The 19,640-nt window shown below is 49.6% G+C and overlaps 1 protein-coding gene across 5 annotated transcripts in view; it reads right to left on the bottom strand.

Moving 5' to 3' along the window:
• The window catches only part of smap1 (small ArfGAP 1), a 357,663-nt gene that overhangs the window by 249,551 nt on the left and 88,472 nt on the right, over positions 1 to 19,640 (bottom strand). For 3 of the 5 annotated variants that reach the window (XM_072498384.1, XM_072498386.1, XM_072498383.1), the window contains exon 5: positions 4,239 to 4,316. The exons of the other annotated variants lie outside the window; for them this stretch is intronic. In XM_072498384.1, coding sequence (XP_072354485.1) covers positions 4,239 to 4,316 — 78 coding nt within the window. The remainder of the gene's footprint in view (positions 1 to 4,238; positions 4,317 to 19,640) is intronic. 5 annotated transcript variants of the gene reach the window in all.

Below are 19,640 nucleotides of genomic sequence, written 5' to 3'. Positions count from 1 at the left end.
CGAGGGGGGCGGGGAGAGCGAGGGGGGCGGGGAGAGCGAGGGGGGCGGGGAGAGCGAGGGGGGCGGGGAGAGCGAGGGGGGCGGGGAGAGCGAGGGGGGCGGGGAGAGCGAGGGGGGCGGGGAGAGCGAGGGGGGCGGGGAGAGCGAGGGGGGCGGGGAGAGCGAGGGGGGCGGGGAGAGCGAGGGGGGCGGGGAGAGCGAGGGGGGCGGGGAGAGCGAGGGGGGCGGGGAGAGCGAGGGGGGCGGGGAGAGCGAGGGGGGCGGGGAGAGCGAGGGGGGCGGGGAGAGCGAGGGGGGCGGGGAGAGCGAGGGGGGCGGGGAGAGCGAGGGGGGCGGGGAGAGCGAGGGGGGCGGGGAGAGCGAGGGGGGCGGGGAGAGCGAGGGGGGCGGGGAGAGCGAGGGGGGCGGGGAGAGCGAGGGGGGCGGGGAGAGCGAGGGGGGCGGGGAGAGCGAGGGGGGCGGGGAGAGCGAGGGGGGCGGGGAGAGCGAGGGGGCGGGGAGAGCGAGGGGGCGGGGAGAGCGAGGGGGCGGGGAGAGCGAGGGGGCGGGGAGAGCGAGGGGGGCGGGGAGAGCGAGGGGGCGGGGAGAGCGAGGGGGCGGGGAGAGCGAGGGGGGCGGGGAGAGCGAGGGGGGCGGGGAGAGCGAGGGGGGCGGGGAGAGCGAGGGGGGCGGGGAGAGCGAGGGGGGCGGGGAGAGCGAGGGGGGCGGGGAGAGCGAGGGGGGCGGGGAGAGCGAGGGGGGGCGGGGAGAGCGAGGGGGGCGGGGAGAGCGAGGGGGCGGGGAGAGCGAGGGGGCGGGGAGAGCGAGGGGGGTAGGGAGAGCGAGGGGGGCGGGGAGAGCGAGGGGGGCGGGGAGAGCGAGGGGGGCGGGGAGAGCGAGGGGGGCGGGGAGAGCGAGGGGGGCGGGGAGAGCGAGGGGGGCGGGGAGAGCGAGGGGGGCGGGGAGAGCGAGGGGGTCGGGGAGAGCGAGGGGGGGCGGGGAGAGCGAGGGGGGGCGGGGAGAGCGAGGGGGGGCGGGGAGAGCGAGGGGGGGCGGGGAGAGCGAGGGGGGGGCGGGGAGAGCGAGGGGGGGCGGGGAGAGCGAGGGGGGGCGGGGAGAGCGAGGGGGGGCGGGGAGAGCGAGGGGGGGCGGGGAGAGCGAGGGGGGGCGGGGAGAGCGAGGGGGGGCGGGGAGAGCGAGGGGGGGCGGGGAGAGCGAGGGGGGGCGGGGAGAGCGAGGGGGGGCGGGGAGAGCGAGGGGGGGGCGGGGAGAGCGAGGGGGGGCGGGGAGAGCGAGGGGGGGCGGGGAGAGCGAGGGGGGGCGGGGAGAGCGAGGGGGGGCGGGGAGAGCGAGGGGGGGGCGGGGAGAGCGAGGGGGGGCGGGGAGAGCGAGGGGGGGCGGGGAGAGCGAGGGGGGGCGGGGAGAGCGAGGGGGGGCGGGGAGAGCGAGGGGGGGGCGGGGAGAGCGAGGGGGGGCGGGGAGAGCGAGGGGGGGCGGGGAGAGCGAGGGGGGGCGGGGAGAGCGAGGGGGGCGGGGAGAGCGAGGGGGGCGGGGAGAGCGAGGGGGGCGGGGAGAGCGAGGGGGGGCGGGGAGAGCGAGGGGGGGCGGGGAGAGCGAGGGGGGGCGGGGAGAGCGAGGGGGGGGGCGGGGAGAGCGAGGGGGGGCGGCGAGAGCGAGGGGGGGCCGGGGAGAGCGAGGGGGGGCCGGGGAGAGCGAGGGGGGGCCGGGGAGAGCGAGGGGGGGCCGGGGAGAGCGAGGGGGGGCCGGGGAGAGCGAGGGGGGGCCGGGGAGAGCGAGGGGGGGTGGGGAGACCGAGGGGGGGCGGGGAGACCGAGGGGGGGCGGGGAGACCGAGGGGGGGCGGGGAGACCAAGGGGGGGCGGGGAGACCAAGGGGGGGGCGGGGGAGAGCGAGGGGTAGGCGGGGAGAGCGAGGGGGGGCGGGGAGAGCGAGTGGGGGCGGGGAGAGCGAGGGGGGGGGGCGGGGAGAGCGAGCGCGGGGCGGGAGAGCGAGGGGGGGCGGGAGAGCGAGGGGGGCGGGAGAGCGAGGGGGGGCGGGAGAGCGAGGGGGGCGGGAGAGCGAGGGGGGCGGGAGAGCGAGGGGGGCGGGAGAGCGAGGGGGGCGGGAGAGCGAGGGGGGCGGGAGAGCGAGGGGGGCGGGAGAGCGAGGGGGGCGGGAGAGCGAGGGGGGCGGGAGAGCGAGGGGGGCGGGAGAGCGAGGGGGGCGGGAGAGCGCGGGTTTAAACTAAGTTCACGTTGGCTTTAAAATTTGACCAAATTTGGTGCAAAAGTTTGAAGAATTTCATGCCCCAAACTAAGTTCTACACAGATCTGCAATCTTTTTTTAAAAGTAGTCACATAAAACTGGCTGCATCCCCAGATTAAATGAATAAACGCAAGTTTGCAACCATTTAAGGAGGCTCTCTCGACCAATAGACACCCTTTTAAAAATATATAAGATAAAGATGCATGGTTAAGGGGAAAGTAGTAGCATGGATAGAGGATTGTTTAATTAATAGAAAGCAAAGAGTGGGGATTAATGGGTGTTTCTCTGGTTGGCAATCAGTAGCTAGTGGTGTTCCTCAGGGATCAGTGTTGGGCCCACAACTGTTCACAATTTACATAGATGATTTGGAGTTGGGGACCAAGGGCAATGCGTCCAAGTTTGCAGACGACACTATGATAAGTGGTAAAGCAAAAAGTGCAGAGGATACTGGAAGTCTGCAGAGGGATTTGGATAGGCTAAGTGAATGGGCTAGGGTCTGGCAGATGGAATACAATGTTGACAAATGTGAGGTTATCCATTTTGGTAGGAATAACAGCAAAAGGGATTATTATTTAAATGATAAAATATTAAAACATGCTGCTGTGCAGAGAGAACTAGGGGGCATAGCCTCAAAATAAGGGGAAGTAGATTTAGGACTGAGTTTATGAGAAACTTCTTCACCCAAAGTGTTGTGAATCTATGGAATTCCTTGCCCAGTGAAGCAGTAGAGGCTCCTTCATTAAATGTTAAGATAAAGATAGATAGTTTTTTGAAGAATAAAGGGATTAAGGGTTATGGTGTTCGGGCCGGAAAGTGGAGCTGAGTCCACAAAAGATCAGCCATGATCTCATTGAATGGCGGAGCAGGCTCGAGGGGCCAGATGGCCTACTCCTGCTCCTAGTTCTTATATTCAGCTGCATTGGCAAAACCTTACCCGGTTTCCCCACATATATCAAAGAATATGTTTTGATGCAAGAAATTAGAGGACAATATTTCCGTTTGTGATCATGCACATGACTTTGGGTGGAAAATCAAACCGTAAAATGAATTTGCAAATCTAGTGCTTTTAAAAAAAAAAAAATTTAGTGTATCCAATTCATTTTTTCCAATTAAGGGGCAATTTAGCGTGTCCAATCCACCTAAACTACACATCTTTGGGTTGCGGGAGCAAAACAATCTAGTGCTATTCTGAACGCAATATGTACCCTGATTGCCAATTGGGGTAGAGATTTTGGGTGCATTTCTTTCATTTTAAAAAAGCACTAGATTTGAGTCATGTTCAGAATTCAAAACTTTGCTTTTGCTATCGCTGAAGATGACAGTAGCCAACTGGACCAGGCGGATCAGGAAAGTCTCCCACTGAATCACTTCTGCCCTTAGGTGAATTCAGCCAGGGCAGGAAGAGAGATTCTGCAGTTGATTGCCCTGGCCTGAGGTTTGAAGGGCTGTAGGGATTGTAGGAAGATCCCCGGATGGAATGGACTGATTGGGGGCAGGGAGGGCATTGACAGAAAGAGAGCTCGAAGTTTATCTGCTTGTAGGTTTTAACAGTCGTTGGCTACATTCTGCGGGAACTCAGAAGAGACCAAAATGAAAAGGATGTGGGTCGGTGAACCAAGCTGTCCGCTTTTCTTGCGAACTTTGCATCAGTTAAGGTGACAATTGTGAACATTTCTGGTGGTCTGTTGACAATATGGCCTCTATTGACCAAATGGCATGGCAGGCAATCAGAATAATTGCTGGCCAATGATCGCTTGGCAAAATAAAGACCACTGAATATCAACATATTAAGCTAAAAAAAAGTCAGCATGATATATTTTAAACAGACAGAACAGGTTCTGTCCAGAAAGCTTAGGTCTTCTGCCAAAAGCAGATCCGCTTTCCCACCATGGCTTACTAATGAAAAAAAATATTCATAAAAGTGATCAGACGATCATGCACTGCAGAGTGAACAACATCACATTCAGTGTCCATCAATACTTGATAAGATAATACCTCTAGCTTGCTCTTCTCAGCAGCATTTGATAAAGAGGGAGATGATGGCAAGGGTGCAGCAGCATCAGAGGAGGTTATCTGCACAGAACAGGCGAAAGGAACAAGCAGACGCATATGAAGAAATAATAGAAGGCGAAAACAAGCATCAGCATAAATTATAGAACATAAAAGACCTACATGTTGAAATATCAACAACCAATATTAGTAGCCAAAGAAAGATAATGATCACCAATTTTTTTTTGGGTGGGGGGCATAAATTGAGAAATTGCAAAACCTCAAGTCAGGAATCCAAGTTTATGACTGCAGCAATTTAAACTCCTTTGAAATGAATATATTGTAAACCTATCCACAATGCAGAGGTCTATGTGATAACATATCTCAAGCTGCCAATACCAGATCTGTACACACAATTAAAATATAGGATAATTTCAGATTAAGCTCCTTTTTATACCCGGGATTTTAATACTGCTATAATGGTGGGCAACATCCACATATACAAGTTACCTCTTTCCTTGCACAGAGGTTTCTAAAATCATTCAGTCAAAATCTTGTACACTGATGTCGAAGGCGCTCCTCACATCGAACACCACAACTCAAAATCAGCTAGGGAGCTTTGGGCTACAAAACAATGAATCCCTTTCCTCACGTTATCAGGGCTGCGATAAGGAAAATGGTGAAAAACAAATGGCCGTTAATGCACAGCCCACTGCACAGTGTCAACAAATCTATTATTTAGCCAATAAATTCAGCAATAACCCTCCAATTTAAACTGAGCTCTGTCAATGTGTTTTCTTCGGTATTATGTTAGAGAACCCAGCCATTACTCCAATTGCAGAGATGTTGGTAATAGAAATTTGCTAATAACATGAATGCAGTAGCCTTTGGGACATGATCTTTCACTAACTGCAGAGCAGAGACAATAAAGATTAGGTAAATTGCAATGCTGCCACAAGGCATAATACACGACTAAAAGAAAAGGTGGGCTTGCATTTATATAGCGATTTTCATGACCACTGGATATCTCAAAAGCACTTTACAGTCAATGGAATACTTTTAAAGTGTAGTCACTGCTGTAATGTTGCAGTTTCCACATGACAAGAGTAACTATACGCAAACTGTAAAATGATTGGTTTAAAACAGCGTTGATGCAACTTCCTCTCATCACCGTCTTGCTAACATTTTCCAATGCAATAGCGGTTTAATAGGCAATGTTTCGTGGACTGCTCCGAGTATTTATAACGAATACAAAACCAATTTCCTATTAAATTGCTCAATTGTGTATTGGACCCACAAGAGGGCTCAAGTTTCATAGACTTGTTGTTGAAGTAAAAGGAAACGGATTTCTCTCAGGCCATTACAACATGACCAGGTACTCTGGTACTTCTTTCCAGCAGTGGCAGAATACCAACTTGATTCACTCCACATGATATGAAGAAACAGCTGAAACTAGATACTGCAAAGGCTATGGGCTCTGACAAAATTCCAGCAATTGTACTGAAGACCTTGGACCAATATTGCCCCGGCATGCAAAAAGCAGGGCATATCTAACACGGTCAATTACCGGCCCATCAGTCAACCCTTGATCATCAGTATGTAATGGGAGAGGTCGTCAATAGCATGTTCAAGCGGCATTTACTCAGCAATAAACTGCTCACTGATGCTCAATTTGGGTTCCGCCAGGGCCACTCAGCTCATGACCTCACTACTGCCTTGGTTCGAACATGGATAAAATAGCTCAACTCCAGAGGTGAGGCCGGGGGGGGGGGGGGGGGGGGGGGAGACACTCCGCTGGCTGAAGTCATACCTGGCACAAAGCAAGATGGTTGTGGTTGTCACAGGTCAATTATCTCAGTTCCAGCACATCACTGAGGCCCAGCCTCAGGCCCAGCCATCTTTACCTTCCTTCCATTTCAAGGTCTGAAGTGGGGATGTTCGCTGGTGACTCAGATAATGAAGCAGTCCCTGGACAATATCTGGGCTTGGGCTGACAAGTAACATTCATGCCACACAAGTGCCAGGCAATGACCATCTTCAGCAAGTGAGAATCTAACCATTGCCCCTTGACATTCAATTGCATTATGATCGCTGCAGCTCCCACTATCAACATCCTGGGGATACCATTGATAAGAAATGGACCAACTGTATAAATACTGAGACGGCAAGTGCAAGTCAGAGATTAGGAATCCCGCTACAAGTAATTCACCTCCTGGCTCCCCAAAGCCTGCCCACTATCTATAAGGCACAGGTCAGGAGTGTGATGGAATATTCTCCAATTGCCCCAATAAGTGAAGCTCAGACAACATAAGAAGCTCAACATCATTTACAGCAATGCAGCCACTTGATTGGCACCCCACCTGCAAACATTCATATCCTCCATCTCCGATGCACAGTTGCAGCAGTGTGTACAATCTACAGTATGCACTGTAGGAACTCACCAAAGCTCTTTAGACTTCATCTTTCAAACCCATCTACCATCTCGAAGGACAAGGGCAGCAGGTACCTGCAAGTTCCCCTTCAAGCCATACACCATCCTGACTTGGAAATATATAAACATTCCTTCACTATCTCTGGGTCAAAATCCTGGAAGTCCCTCCCTAACAGCACTGTGGGTGTACCTACATCACATGGGCTATAGCAGTTTAGAAGGCAGCTCACCGCCACCTTTCAAGGGCAATTAGGGGTAGCCAATAAATGCTATCCTAGTGAGAGGTCAACATCTCCTGAATGAATTTTTAAAAAAGGTTTAATCCAGCTAGTTAATCAAGTGGTGGAGCCTGGGATGCTGGGATGGTCCCAGATTTTATAAGAGCTAATTTTCCAAAAATCGCCCAACCTCTGGTCAAAATTAAGACTAAAAAGCTAGACAGGCAACCAAATAAAGGGATTAAATTAAACCCAATTCAAAAGCACTATGCCCAATGGTATATCAGAACCACTATGGTTGACAAGGAATCTACAGAAACAGGTTGCAGCTGAATTCTGCACACAAAACAGTTGATCTCTTAGGAGAACTGGATTAAGCGTCTGTTGCAGCTGAGCCAGCGAAAAGCAGCCAAAAGGTCTCTGAAAAACATGATAGTATGTAATTGCAGCAGTAGAAACAAATGCCCTTTCAGCTCTGCCCGGTCATTAAGGTCATTGAAATATTTGAGGAACAGATTCAAAGAGATTGTCTTTAGCAGAGCTGCTAAGCGACGTATTTACATTTCTGTAGATGACGCTCATGTTCCAGTTGTGAGGTATCCCATATTGAACAACAGTGAAGTAGAGATGCAGCTAGGATAGTTGTCTTCACCAAGATGCAAGTATCCATCCAATGATGATTCAAGAGGTCGGCCTTTGTCCATATTTTCGATAGTGTCGGGGATAGTTCCCTTAGACTAGAAGCAAAATTGCGCAGCACCCATTTTCAATACGAGAATAAATCAGAGCCAGAGAAACATAGAAACATTACAGCACAGAGGCCATTCTGCCCTTGCCAGCCCAAGGGCTCCTAGGTGCCCTTTTTTAATCCCACCTTCCTGCACTCGCTTCATAGTCCTGTAGTTTTACAGCACTTAAGGTGCAGATCCCAGTAGTTTTTAAAATTAATTTAGGATCACTACCTCACCCACCAACTCGGCAGTGATCGGTGTAAAATAACTCTTCCTCATGTCTCCTCTACACCTTCTGCCACTTATCTTTTTTTTTAATAGAATTTACAGTGCAGGAGGCCATTCAGCCCATCTATTCTGCACCGGCTCCTGGAAAGAGCACACTACCCAAGCCTACACCTCCACCCTATCCCCATAACCCAGCAACCCCACCCAACACTAAGGGAAATTTTGGACACTAAGGGCAATTTATCATGGCCAATCCACCTAACCTGCACATCTTTGGACTGTGGGAGGAAACCGGAGCACCCGGAGGAAACCCACACACACACAGGAGAACCTGCAGACTCCCAAGCTAGGAATCGAACCTGGGACCCTGGAGCTGTGAAGCAATTGTGTTAACCACTATGCTACCATGCTGTCCTCTTGAATCTATGTCCCCTGGTTCTAGACTTCTCAACAAGGGAAACAATTTCATTCTGTCCATTCTATTTCTTCCCCTCATAATTTTGTACACCTCAATTAAGTCACCCCTCAGCCTTCTTTGTTCCAACGAAAATAAAACCAACCTATCCAAACCCTCCTCTAGCTCTGGCAACATTCTTGTAAACCTCTTCTGCACTCTCTCCAGAGCAATTACGTCCTTCCTGTAATGTGACTAGAATTACACACAATACTCCAGTTGTGGCCTCACCAGTGTTTTATACAATTCCTTTTTTTTTGTAGAAATATTTTTATTCAAATCTTTACATATTTTCAACAAACCCCCCCCCTTACAGAAAAAGAAAAACAAAGAACACATAAATAAACATCTTACAACTACATCACGAATTCCCCCAATATACAAACCCCCCATTAAGCAATAATAAACACAGTAGAAAACACAAAGTACACCCCACCCCCTCTGGGTTGCTGCTGCTGCTGACCACCTCCTAACGCTCCGCTAGAAAGTCTACGAACGGTTGCCACCGCCTGAAGAACCCTTGCACAGATCCTCTTAAGGCAAATTTTACCTTCTCCAATTAATGAACCCTGCCATGTCGCTTCCAGGCTTCCACGCTTGGGGGCCTCGCATCTTTCCACTGTAGCAGAATCCTCCGCCGGGCTACCAGGGATGCAAAGGCCAGAATACCGGCCTCTTTCGCCTCCTGCACTCCCGGGCTCATCCGATACCCCAAATAGTGCTAACCCCAAGCTCGGCTTAACCCGGGTGTTCACCATCTTAGGACACCGTCCTCGCAATACCCCTCCAGAACCCATCCAACGCCAGGCACGCCCAGAACATGTGGGTGTGATTTGCTGGGCTCCCCGAGCACCTCCCACACATGTCTTCCACACCAAAGCATCTGCTCAGCCTCGCCCCTGTCATATGCACTCTGTGAAGAACCTTAAATTATATCAGGCTAAGCCTGGCACAAGAGAAGGAAGAATTAACCCTACCCAGGGCGTTCGCCCACGCACCCTTGTCTATCTCCTCCCCAAGCTCCTCCTCCCATTTACCCTTTAGCTCCTCCACCGAGGTCTCCTCCTCCTCCTGCATCTCCTGGTAGATCGCCGAGACCCTGCCCTCTCCAACCCACACCCCCGAGAGCACCCTATCCTGAGTGCTGGAAGCAGCGGGAACTCCCTCACCTGCCGTCTTACAAACGCCCTTACCTGCATGTACCTGAAGGCATTTCCGGGGGGGGAGGAAGCCCGAATTTTTCATCCAGCGCCCAAGGCTCGCAAACGTCCCATCTAAAAACAGGTCCCCCATCCTTCTAATTCCTGCCCTGTGCCAGCTCAGGAACCCTCCATCCATTCTCCCCGGGACGAACCGATGGTTCTCTCGGATCGGGGACCAAACCAAAGCCTCTACCTCACCCTGTGGCGTCTCCACTGCCCCCAAATTTTCAAAGTCGCCACCACCACTGAACTCGTGGTGTACCTAGTCGGCGGGAGCGGCAGCGGTGCTGTCACCAGCGCTCCCAGACTCGTGCCCACACAGGACGCCATCTCCAGCCTCTTCCACCGCCGTCCCCTCCCCCTCCATTACCCACTTGCGTATCATCGCCACATTGGCAGCCCAGTAATACCCACATAGATTAGGTAACACTAACCCTCCTCTGTCCCTACTCCGCTCCAGAAACACCCTTCCCACCCTCGGGGTCTTTTTCGCTCACACGAATCCCATGATGCTCCTGCTGACCTGCTTAAAAAAGGCCTTAGGGATCAGGATGGGGAGGCACGGGATTATAAAAAGGGACCTCGGGAGCACCGTCATATTCACCGACTGTACCCTACCCGCCAGGGAGAGTGGCAGCATATACCACCTTTTAAACTCCTCCTCCATCTGCTCCACCAGCCTCGTCAAGTTGAGCTCCTGGCCACCTGGATCCCTAGGTACCGAAAACTCCTTTCCGTCCTCTTCAGTGGAAGCTAGTCTATCCCCCTTTCCCTGGTCCACTGGGTGTATCACGAAGAGCTCACTCTTCCCCATGTTGAGCTTATACCCGGAAAAGTCCCCAAACTCCCTGAGGATCCGCATCACCCCCACTGGGTCCGCCAGATACAGTAACAGGTCATCGGCATACAACGATACCCGGTGTTTCCCCTCCCTCATATTCACCAAACTGGAATTGGAGGAATACTCCGTGTCCTCCACCCTCGGGATTAGTGCCTGCTCATAATGAAAAAGTCTATCCGGGAGTTGGCTTTATGGACGTGGGAAAAAAAAGAAAATTCCCTGGCCCCCGGCCTGACAAACCTCCACGGGTTCACTCCTCCCATCTGGTCCATAAACCCCCTCTGCACCTTGGCCGCCGCTGGCCTCTTACCCATCCTGGACCTGGAGCGGTCCAATGCTGGATCCAGTACCGTGTTGAAGTCCCCCCCCCATTATCAAGCTCCCTGCCTCCAGGTCCGGAATCCGGCCCAACATGCGCCGCATAAATCCGGCATCATCCCAATTCGGGGCATATACATTCACTAATACCACCCGCAGCTTACCACTCACCATCACATACCCACCTCCATTGTCTGCCACGATGTTCAGCGCCTCAAACGACACCCGCTTGCCCACCAAAATCGCCACCCCTCGATTCTTTGCGTCCAACCCTGAGTGGAAAGGCTGCCCTACCCACCCCTTTCTCAGCCTAACCTGATCTGCCACCCTCAAATGTGTCTCCTGGAGCATAACCACATCTGCCTTCAGTCCCTTCAGGTGCGCGAACACACAGGCCCTCTTGACCGGCCCGTTCAGGCCTCTCACATTCCAAGTTATCAGCAGGATCAGGGGGCTTCGGCCCCCCCCCCCTCCCCCCCCCCCCCCCCCTCCCCCCCTCCTGTCCATCAGCGGGCGCTCCTCTCCAATATTGCCCCGCCCCCCCCAGCCCCACCCCATTCCTTCCTTAGCACGGAAAAAAGCCCACGCTTTCCATCAAACCGGCCACTCACTCTCTGGCGCAGCACCCTTTTGTGGCCTAATCCCTGCTCCCCACCTCAGGCCTCCCATCTCCCCTCCCCCTAACGGGGCCCCGTCCTTCCAACCACCGACCCCCACACTCTGACAAAACCCCCACTTCGAACCATTTCACCCTACCCCACCCAGCACCCAAGGAAACAATACAGAACAGAACATCCCCCAAAGCACAGTAACCACAGTAGCCCCTCACAACCGACCCTCAGTCCGTGTCCAACTTTTCAGCCTGAATAAAGGTCCACGCCTCATCCGGCGTCTCAAAGTAATGGTGCCGGTCCTTAAACGTGACCCACAGTCGCGCCGGCTGCAGCATCCCAAATTTCACCCCCTTCCGATGCAGAACCGCCTTAGCCCGATTGTACCCGGCCCTCTTCTTGGGCACCTCCGCTCTCCAGTCCTGGTATATACGGACCTCTGCATTCTCCCACCTGCTGCTCCTCTCCTTTTTTGCCCATCTTAGGACACACTCCCTGTCCACCAAGCGGTGGAACCGCACCAATACCGCCCGCGGCAGCTCGTTAGACTTGGGCCTCCTCGCTAGGCCCCATCCAGCTCCAGGGGCCTCGGGAAGGCACCCGCGCCCATCAATGTGTTCAGCATCGTGACCACATATGCTCCAGCATCCGACCCCTCCACTCCCTCCGGGAGACCCAGAATCCGCAGGTTCTTCCTCCTCGACCGATTCTCCATGTCCTCGAACTTCTCCTGACATTTCTTATGCAGCGCCTCGTGCGCCTCCACCTTCACCGCCAGGCCCAATATCTCGTCCTCATTCTCCTAGGCCTTCTGCCGCACCTCCCGGATTGCCACCCCTTGGGCCTTCTGGGACTCGACCAGCTTGTCGATCGAAGCCTTCATCGGCTCCAGCAGCTCTGCTTTCAATTCCGTGAAGCAGCGCTTGAAAAACTCCTGCTGCTCTTGCAACCACTGCGCCCACGCTGCCTGGTCTCCACCCGCCGCCAACTTGGCTTTCCTCCCTCGCAGTTTTCGCTGCACCAGAATTACTTGTTTCACCGCTCCACTCCTGGTCCAATCCATACAGTGCCGGGGAAATCGTACTGTCACCTTCCCGCACTGGGAACCGTCGAACAAATGCCACTGGGGCCCCTAAATAGAGCCCAAAAGTCCTTTTCTGGCGGGAGCTGCCGAACGTGCGACTTAGCTCAGCATGGCCGCAACCGGAACGTCGTTTTATACAATTCCAACATTATATCCTGAATTCTATATGCTTTCTTTACAATCTGGTCTACTTGAACTGCTGCCTTCAGGGACTGGTGCACTTGTAAGCCAAGATCTCTCACTCTCATCTACCTTTCTTAGTCTATTCCCATTTATTGTTTAATCCCTATAACTGTTTGACCTCCTTAAGTGCATGACCTCACACTTCGTTGTGTTAAATTCCATCTGCCACTTGGTCACCCACTCCACCAACCCATCGATATTATTTTGGAGATTGTAGCTATGCTCTACACGGTCCACCACTCGGCCAATCTTTGAGTTATCTGGAAATTTCCCAATCGTGCTCCCCACATTCACATCCAAATCGTTAATATATAACACAAACAGTAAGGGTCCCAACAGCGAGCCCCATGGAACACCACTTGAAACAATGTTCCAATTGCAAGGGCATCCAGTGCCCATTACCCTTTGTTTCCTGTTACTAAGCCAACTTTTTTATCAAGTTTGTCACATTGCCGTGTAGCTCATGGGTTTTCACTTTGTTGACCAATCTGCCATGTGGTATTTTGTCAAACACCTTGCTAAAATCCATGTACACAACATCCACTGCACCACCTTCATCAACCACTCTGCCACTTCCTCAAAGAATTTAATCAAATTTGTGAGGCAAGACTTTCCTTTACCAAATCCATGCGGACTAGTCCATGCCTTTCTGTGTGACAGTTAATCCTATCTCTCAGGATCGATTCTATTAATTTGCACCACCGATGTCAGACTAACTGGCCTATAATTGTTTGATATTTCCTTTGATCCTTTTTAAACAATGGAACCACATTTGCATTGCTCCAGTCCTCCAGTGCCTCCCCTTCATCTACTGAGGATTGGAAAATCATTCTCAGAGCATTTGCAATCTCCTCCTTGACCTCCTTCAGGAGCCTTGGAAACAATCCATCTGGCCCTGGCGACTTATCAACTTGGAAACAATCCATCTGGCCCTGGCGACTTATCAACTTGGAAACAATCCATCTGGCCCTGTCGACTTATCAACTTTCAAGGATTTCAGCCCTTCGACTACTTCCTCACTCTTTAGGATTATCCCATCCAATACCTCCCAGTGTTCCTCCTCGACTACTATATCTGCATCAAACATTTCTTTGTAAACACGGAGACAAAACATTAATTTAAAGCCCTTCGCATAGCCTCTGCATCGACACACAAGTTCCCTTCTTCATCACTGATAAGTCCCACTTTTTCCTCAACTAACTTTTTACCATTAATCTATTGATAAAACATCTTTGGGTTTTCTTTAACTTTATTCGCTAATCTTTTTCATGCTCGCTCTTCAATTTCCTTATCGACTTCAGCCCTGCACTCCCTATACTCGCCTAAGCTATCTGCAGTGCTTAGTTCTTTGTACCAATAACACTTTTAACCAGATATTCCATTGTTGGGAAGATACTACAAGGAATTGTAAAGTTCACTGGGAAAGAGAAGAGACCATGAGTAATACACTTCGCAACTTTGAAAAAGCAGAGTGTGTTTTGGACAGTGGTATCAAATGTATAGCCGGTAAGTATATGGAGAAATAAGAAATTTGTGCAGGGGTTGAGGGAAAGCAATAAATTACAAAAGAGATTTAGATACACTGAGGGAGTGGGCCACAGTGGCAACTGCCATTTAACTTACATAAATGTTGTGCATGTTGGAAGGACAATCAGGATACACAATTTACAGGGAATTTAGCCAAGAGAAAAAAGATACACATGTTATAATGCACAGATCGCTGAAGGCTCATGATCATTTTGGAGAATCCATGAATAAAGCCAACAGGGTATTTATTGGATTGGATCAACTGAACTTTTCAATTATTGTCATTAACCATATCACTGATTAAACCACATCTGGAGGTCTGTACCTACCTTTGGTCACCTATGGTGATTAGATGACATCGCAGTCTCAGAAAAAAAAAACTAGGACAATGATTCCTAGAATTGATGCTCAAGACGGTTTAAAGAGTTGGGTCTATTTAGAATAGCATAGAAGTGACCCCTGATTGGAGTTTATAAAACAACAAAAGGCCTGGATTGCATTCTCCAGCTTAACAAATTGGAGACGACATTAAACTACAATGGGCTAGAAACTTGAATGTTAAGCAATTTTAATTTTTCAGGAAGTAGAAGGCTTCTGACGTGTGTTGCTGGCCGATGTGGGGTCAGCACAGACTCTGCAAGCCTTCAGGAGAGAGCTGCATTAGTTCCTGACAGGAAAAGTATTGCTTCATATCAAAGATAAGTGGCACTAAAGGTAGTACTTGGGCTGTTTATTGCCGAAAAGATAAATAGATTAATTTTCCTTACTGGTCCTGATTTTTGGCCTCTTCTGGGGGATTACATGGTTTGGGGGAGTGGGGGTGGTTTGGTGGTACAAAGGGGGAGGGGCGGAGTGCAGGTAGTGGAAGTGTCTAGATCTGAAGTTCCAGCCATCATACAGCAGAGCTGCCAATCTTTGCCAACAGAAATCAGTATTCCAGATACCAAAAATCAGTATTTTGGCAGTAAAATCCGGATTTTCATTTCAAAGGAAAAATGCCCGCAATCTGAAGTATCGCTTTACACCTTTATTGCCTAAATCTAAAACAAATAGAAAAGCAAATCCAACGCTTCATACATTACATCATCATGAGTTGGTGTTTTCAAATTAAGTTTTAACCATTCAGTAAATCTGAGAATAAAAAATGTAATCAAAACAATCGCCGTTTTACACGAAGCTCAAAATTGTCAACGCTTGATTGACTTAATTGAATTCTTACAAGAAACTGTACATAGACAAAAGGAATCCAGTGCATTTCTTTCATTCAAAAAATATTTTCATGAAGTAGCACTAACAGATTTGATGGTCAAATTAGGGTTTATGATAGTAAGGTAAAAGAGCACAAAGAAAAGAATGGCCACAAAAAGTAGAAAGCAGAAGGTATGGTTAAACAGATGCATGATGATTCAAGTTTACTTTTCCAGCATTTTTGTTTCATGCTCACTGCAAAAAGTGCAGTTTCCACAAATAAAACAAGGATTTATGAACTGAATCCTACTGAAACTTAATAATGTGCCATGTATTATCAGCTGCATGCTCAGGATAGAAAGAGGGAAGTAGTTAAAATTTCAGATCAATGACCTTCCAACAATTCTGAAATATTAACTCTGCTTCTCTCCCCATTGACCTGCCTGACTTGAATATTTCCAGCACTTTATTTTCTTTAAATACATAGCAGTGCTCTACAAAGATCAATGATAGAGCTAGTGTTGAGTCCACCCTCCCTCAATGTGCTTTTTTCATCCCATTAAAATCCAGGCACCTCAATGCCTCAGAGACGGTCAGGGTCACCTGACAAAAGCGCTGAATGCCAGAGGTGAGGTGGGAGTGACTGCCCTCGACATCAAGGCAGCATTTGACCGAGTATTGCATCATGGAGCCCTAACTAAACTGGAGCCAATAGGAATCGGGGGAAAACTCTCCACTGGTTAGAGTCATACCTGGCACAAAGGAAGATGGTTGTGGTGGTTGGAGGTCAATCATTTCAGCTCTTGGACATCACTGCAGGAGTTCCTCAGGGTAGTGACCTCGGCCCAACCATCTTCAGCTGCTTCATCAATGACCTGTCTTCAATCATCAGGTCAGGAGTGGGGATGTTTGCGGATGACTGCACAATGTTCAGTGCCATTCACGCCTCCTCAGATAATGAAGCAGTCCATATCCAAATGCAGCAAGACCTGGACAATATCCAGGCTTGGGCTGATAAGTGACAACTTATAATCGCACCACACAAGTGCCAGGCAATGACCATCTCCTACTAACCATCGCCCCTTGACAATTAATGGCATTACCATCGCCAAGTCCCCCCACAATGAATATCCTGGGGGTTGCCATCAATCAGAAACTGAACTGGACTAGCCACATTAATACTGTGGCCACCAGGGCAGGTCAAAGGCCAGGAATCCTACAGCGAGTAGCCCGCCTCCTGACTCCCAAAACCTGCCCACCACCATCTACAAGGCACAAGTCAGGAGTGTAATGGAATACTCTCCACTGCCTGTATGAGTGCAGCTCCAACAACATCCAAGAAGCTTGACACCATTCAGGACAAAGCAGCCCGCTTGATTGCTCCCCCTTCCACAAACATTCAAACCCTCCACCACCGACGGTGGAAGCCATGTGTACCATCTACAAGATGCACTGCAGTAACTCGCCAAGGTTCCTTAACATCTTCCAAACCCACGACCATGACCATGACCATCTAGATGGACAAGTGCAGCAGATGTCTGGGGATCCCCCCATCTGGAGGTTCCCCTCACCATCCTGACTTGGAAATATATCGCCGTTCCTTCACTATCACTGGGGCAAAATCCTGGAACTCCATCCCCAACAGCACAGTGGGTATACCTACACCCCAAGGACTGCAGCGGTTCAAGGGGGCAACTCATCACCACCTTCAGAAGGGCAACTACAGATGGGCAAAAAATGCTGGCCTAACCAGCGATGCCCACATCCCGTAAATGATTTTTTGTAAATGAGGTCAGGCAACACTGAGGATCAGTGGAAATCTTCAAAAGAGGGATTAAAGAAAGAGCAGGAGTCACCATTGGGTGGAGAAGGGGAACCAAAGAACAATGGATCAATTGTGGAAGCTGACTGATTTTTTAAAAAGCTGGCAAGAGGAGTCAGGAAAAGAACATTGAACAAAGACAAGAAGAGTTACAAAAGAGTGGATGAACGTGAAAATGAGCTGCAGGAAGGACAAAGGAGGATAGAGAGTGTCAAAAGGCAGGGAGGCACAAACAGCAGCAAAGCAGAACAATCCTGAGATGCTCCATAGGATTGTCTGAGAACTGACTGGTACAAGAAGCAACATCACTGTACCAATCAAGGGCAGCAGGACACTATTGATGGATGAGGAGCAGGTAGTTAGGTGGGAGGGACACTTTTGTCAACCTGGGAGAACCTGCCAGATCGGGGAATCAAGCCATAAAGAACCCAAAGAGCAAGGAACCTGGAATTGCCGTGATACCAGCAGAGTTTTTTCTCCTCCCAAAAGGGACCTTACTATCATCATTCAAAACACTGATGAATGAGCATCATGCTGGAAGTGGTCAAGTGCAGACCGTCTCTGCCACTTTTTGCCTTGACTGGCAACATCAAAACCAATGGCATTAGTCCAGTTTTGTGGTCTCCAGGTTACAGTCCTATAATCGCTTAATATTGTCATAATGAGAAACCTAACTGTCACGTGGTTATTTTTGCACCCTCCCTTAAATGTCTTACTTCTAGTTTAACTCTCAACCATGAAGTTGTATTCGGTGGTAACCTTGACCTACTCTAGCATTGTTGAGCCATAATGTAACTCTCGGAGGCAACATCCAAAAATTCATTATGCATGTCGTTATTTGGACATTCACTTCAACGAAGCAAACTCCTTGGGCCAATGCATTATGCAACGGTTGGAGTAACATTGCCTGCACACTCCTCCGCACTGTATATCCTGGATGGCACTTAGCACACACTGGGTATGCATAAGCAGCGATGCCACCAGAGAAATCTGAAGCATGTAATGTGAACAAGTATATTGCTCTGCCACAACTGAAGGGCATCAGAACCATAATATTAAAGCAAAATATTGTCACTGCTGGATATCTGAAATAAAAACAGAAAATGCTGGAAAAACTCAGGTTTAGCAGCATATGTGGAGAGAATGTCGAGTCCACTTGCCTCTTCTTTAGATCTAAAGAGAGGGAGAAAGGTGTTTAGGAGGGGGGAGGAGAAAAGTAGGTCAGCGATAGATGAAAGCTAGGTGAGATTGGACAAGGATGTCACAAAGGAGGGCGTTCGGACCATGACCTGTACATTAACATGGAAGATGATGCACAGAAGATACAAGCTTCACCAAACTAAGATTTCCTGACTGAAGGGGCAGAGAAGTGGAAATATATGCAGCTATTTCAGTCCAACCTTCCCTCCCAATGTCAGATACTCCAATTTCAAACTTGGTCTAAATTATGTGTGCACTTTGCGTTACATTAATCCAGATACCTCCAAGATAGACAGACTGTCTATGTAAATCTTTGCTAATTAAATCAATAATCATACAAAAGAGTAAAGGTTTACTGAATTCATTCTGTTTTTCTCCATCAGCAATGAACTCCTGTAAGAATATATTTATGCTTCAAATGCACCTCTTTAACTCTCAAAATTCAATTACATGCAAGACAAATTAAGCTGAAATTGAATAAGCCTGACAGAAAGTAGCAATTTTAATGACAAAGCTATGATCCAAAAGTAACTATTTAATGGCCTAGTTCCTGTACAGATCCTCAATTATTATAATAATTGGAGATTGTGAAAGTTGCAGTCAAATCTTACAATTTCATAAAAGCAAACAATAGGGAATCCAAGACTAAGAGATCTATGACACTGGTTAGTGAGTCAGGGCTGTTTTCTAACAGAGTGTTTCAAGCTAGGTAGAACATTGGGATCACTCATTCACAATACTTGAATAAATCAAATTCTATTTTTATTGCATAACATTGAGATCCCTGCCTGTGCTTTTAAGGATCAAATTATGTGACTGTCAATTATCTGGAAAAATCTGTGCAGTTAATATTCCTCACAGATATCTTCAGCTGGACGATAGCATCCAAAGTTAATTAACAGGGAAAAGGGAGAGAAGTTTAGTTACATGGGCTAGGGTCAAACCCCCGCTTTGGCAACATTGCAGCAAGATCCTGGGGTTCAGCAAAACAGGGATGGGCAATGAAGAAACAGAACCGGGATTCAGTGAATGGGGGAGGTAGTATATGGGGTTTGGCTCACGAGTGTTTTTTTGTTACCAGTAAGCAATGAGAAGAATTGGAGATCATAGGTCATGAAGAACTTAAGATGTCAGATCTAAAGTCTAGTCTTTCTTTGATTTAGGTAATTAACTTAAAAGTCGCTGTTTGGTTTAGACCTTTTATATAGTCTTACTACTCTAATTTAACAAAGAAAATATATTTTTTTTAATGTGTTTTGCCTTTTTTTTTGTGGTGTGTTTTTTTTTTCTTGGATTTATGACCTGCACGTTTATCTACACGTACAGGAGTTAAGCCAGCATCCGCCACTGACACTGGCGTGATGCTGGGT

Source organism: Scyliorhinus torazame, chromosome 4 (assembly GCF_047496885.1).
Source record: "Scyliorhinus torazame isolate Kashiwa2021f chromosome 4, sScyTor2.1, whole genome shotgun sequence".
Classification (NCBI taxonomy): domain Eukaryota; kingdom Metazoa; phylum Chordata; class Chondrichthyes; order Carcharhiniformes; family Scyliorhinidae; genus Scyliorhinus; species Scyliorhinus torazame.
The sequence above is the reverse complement of the archived record's forward strand: the minus strand, read 5'-3'. Positions and strand labels throughout refer to the sequence as shown.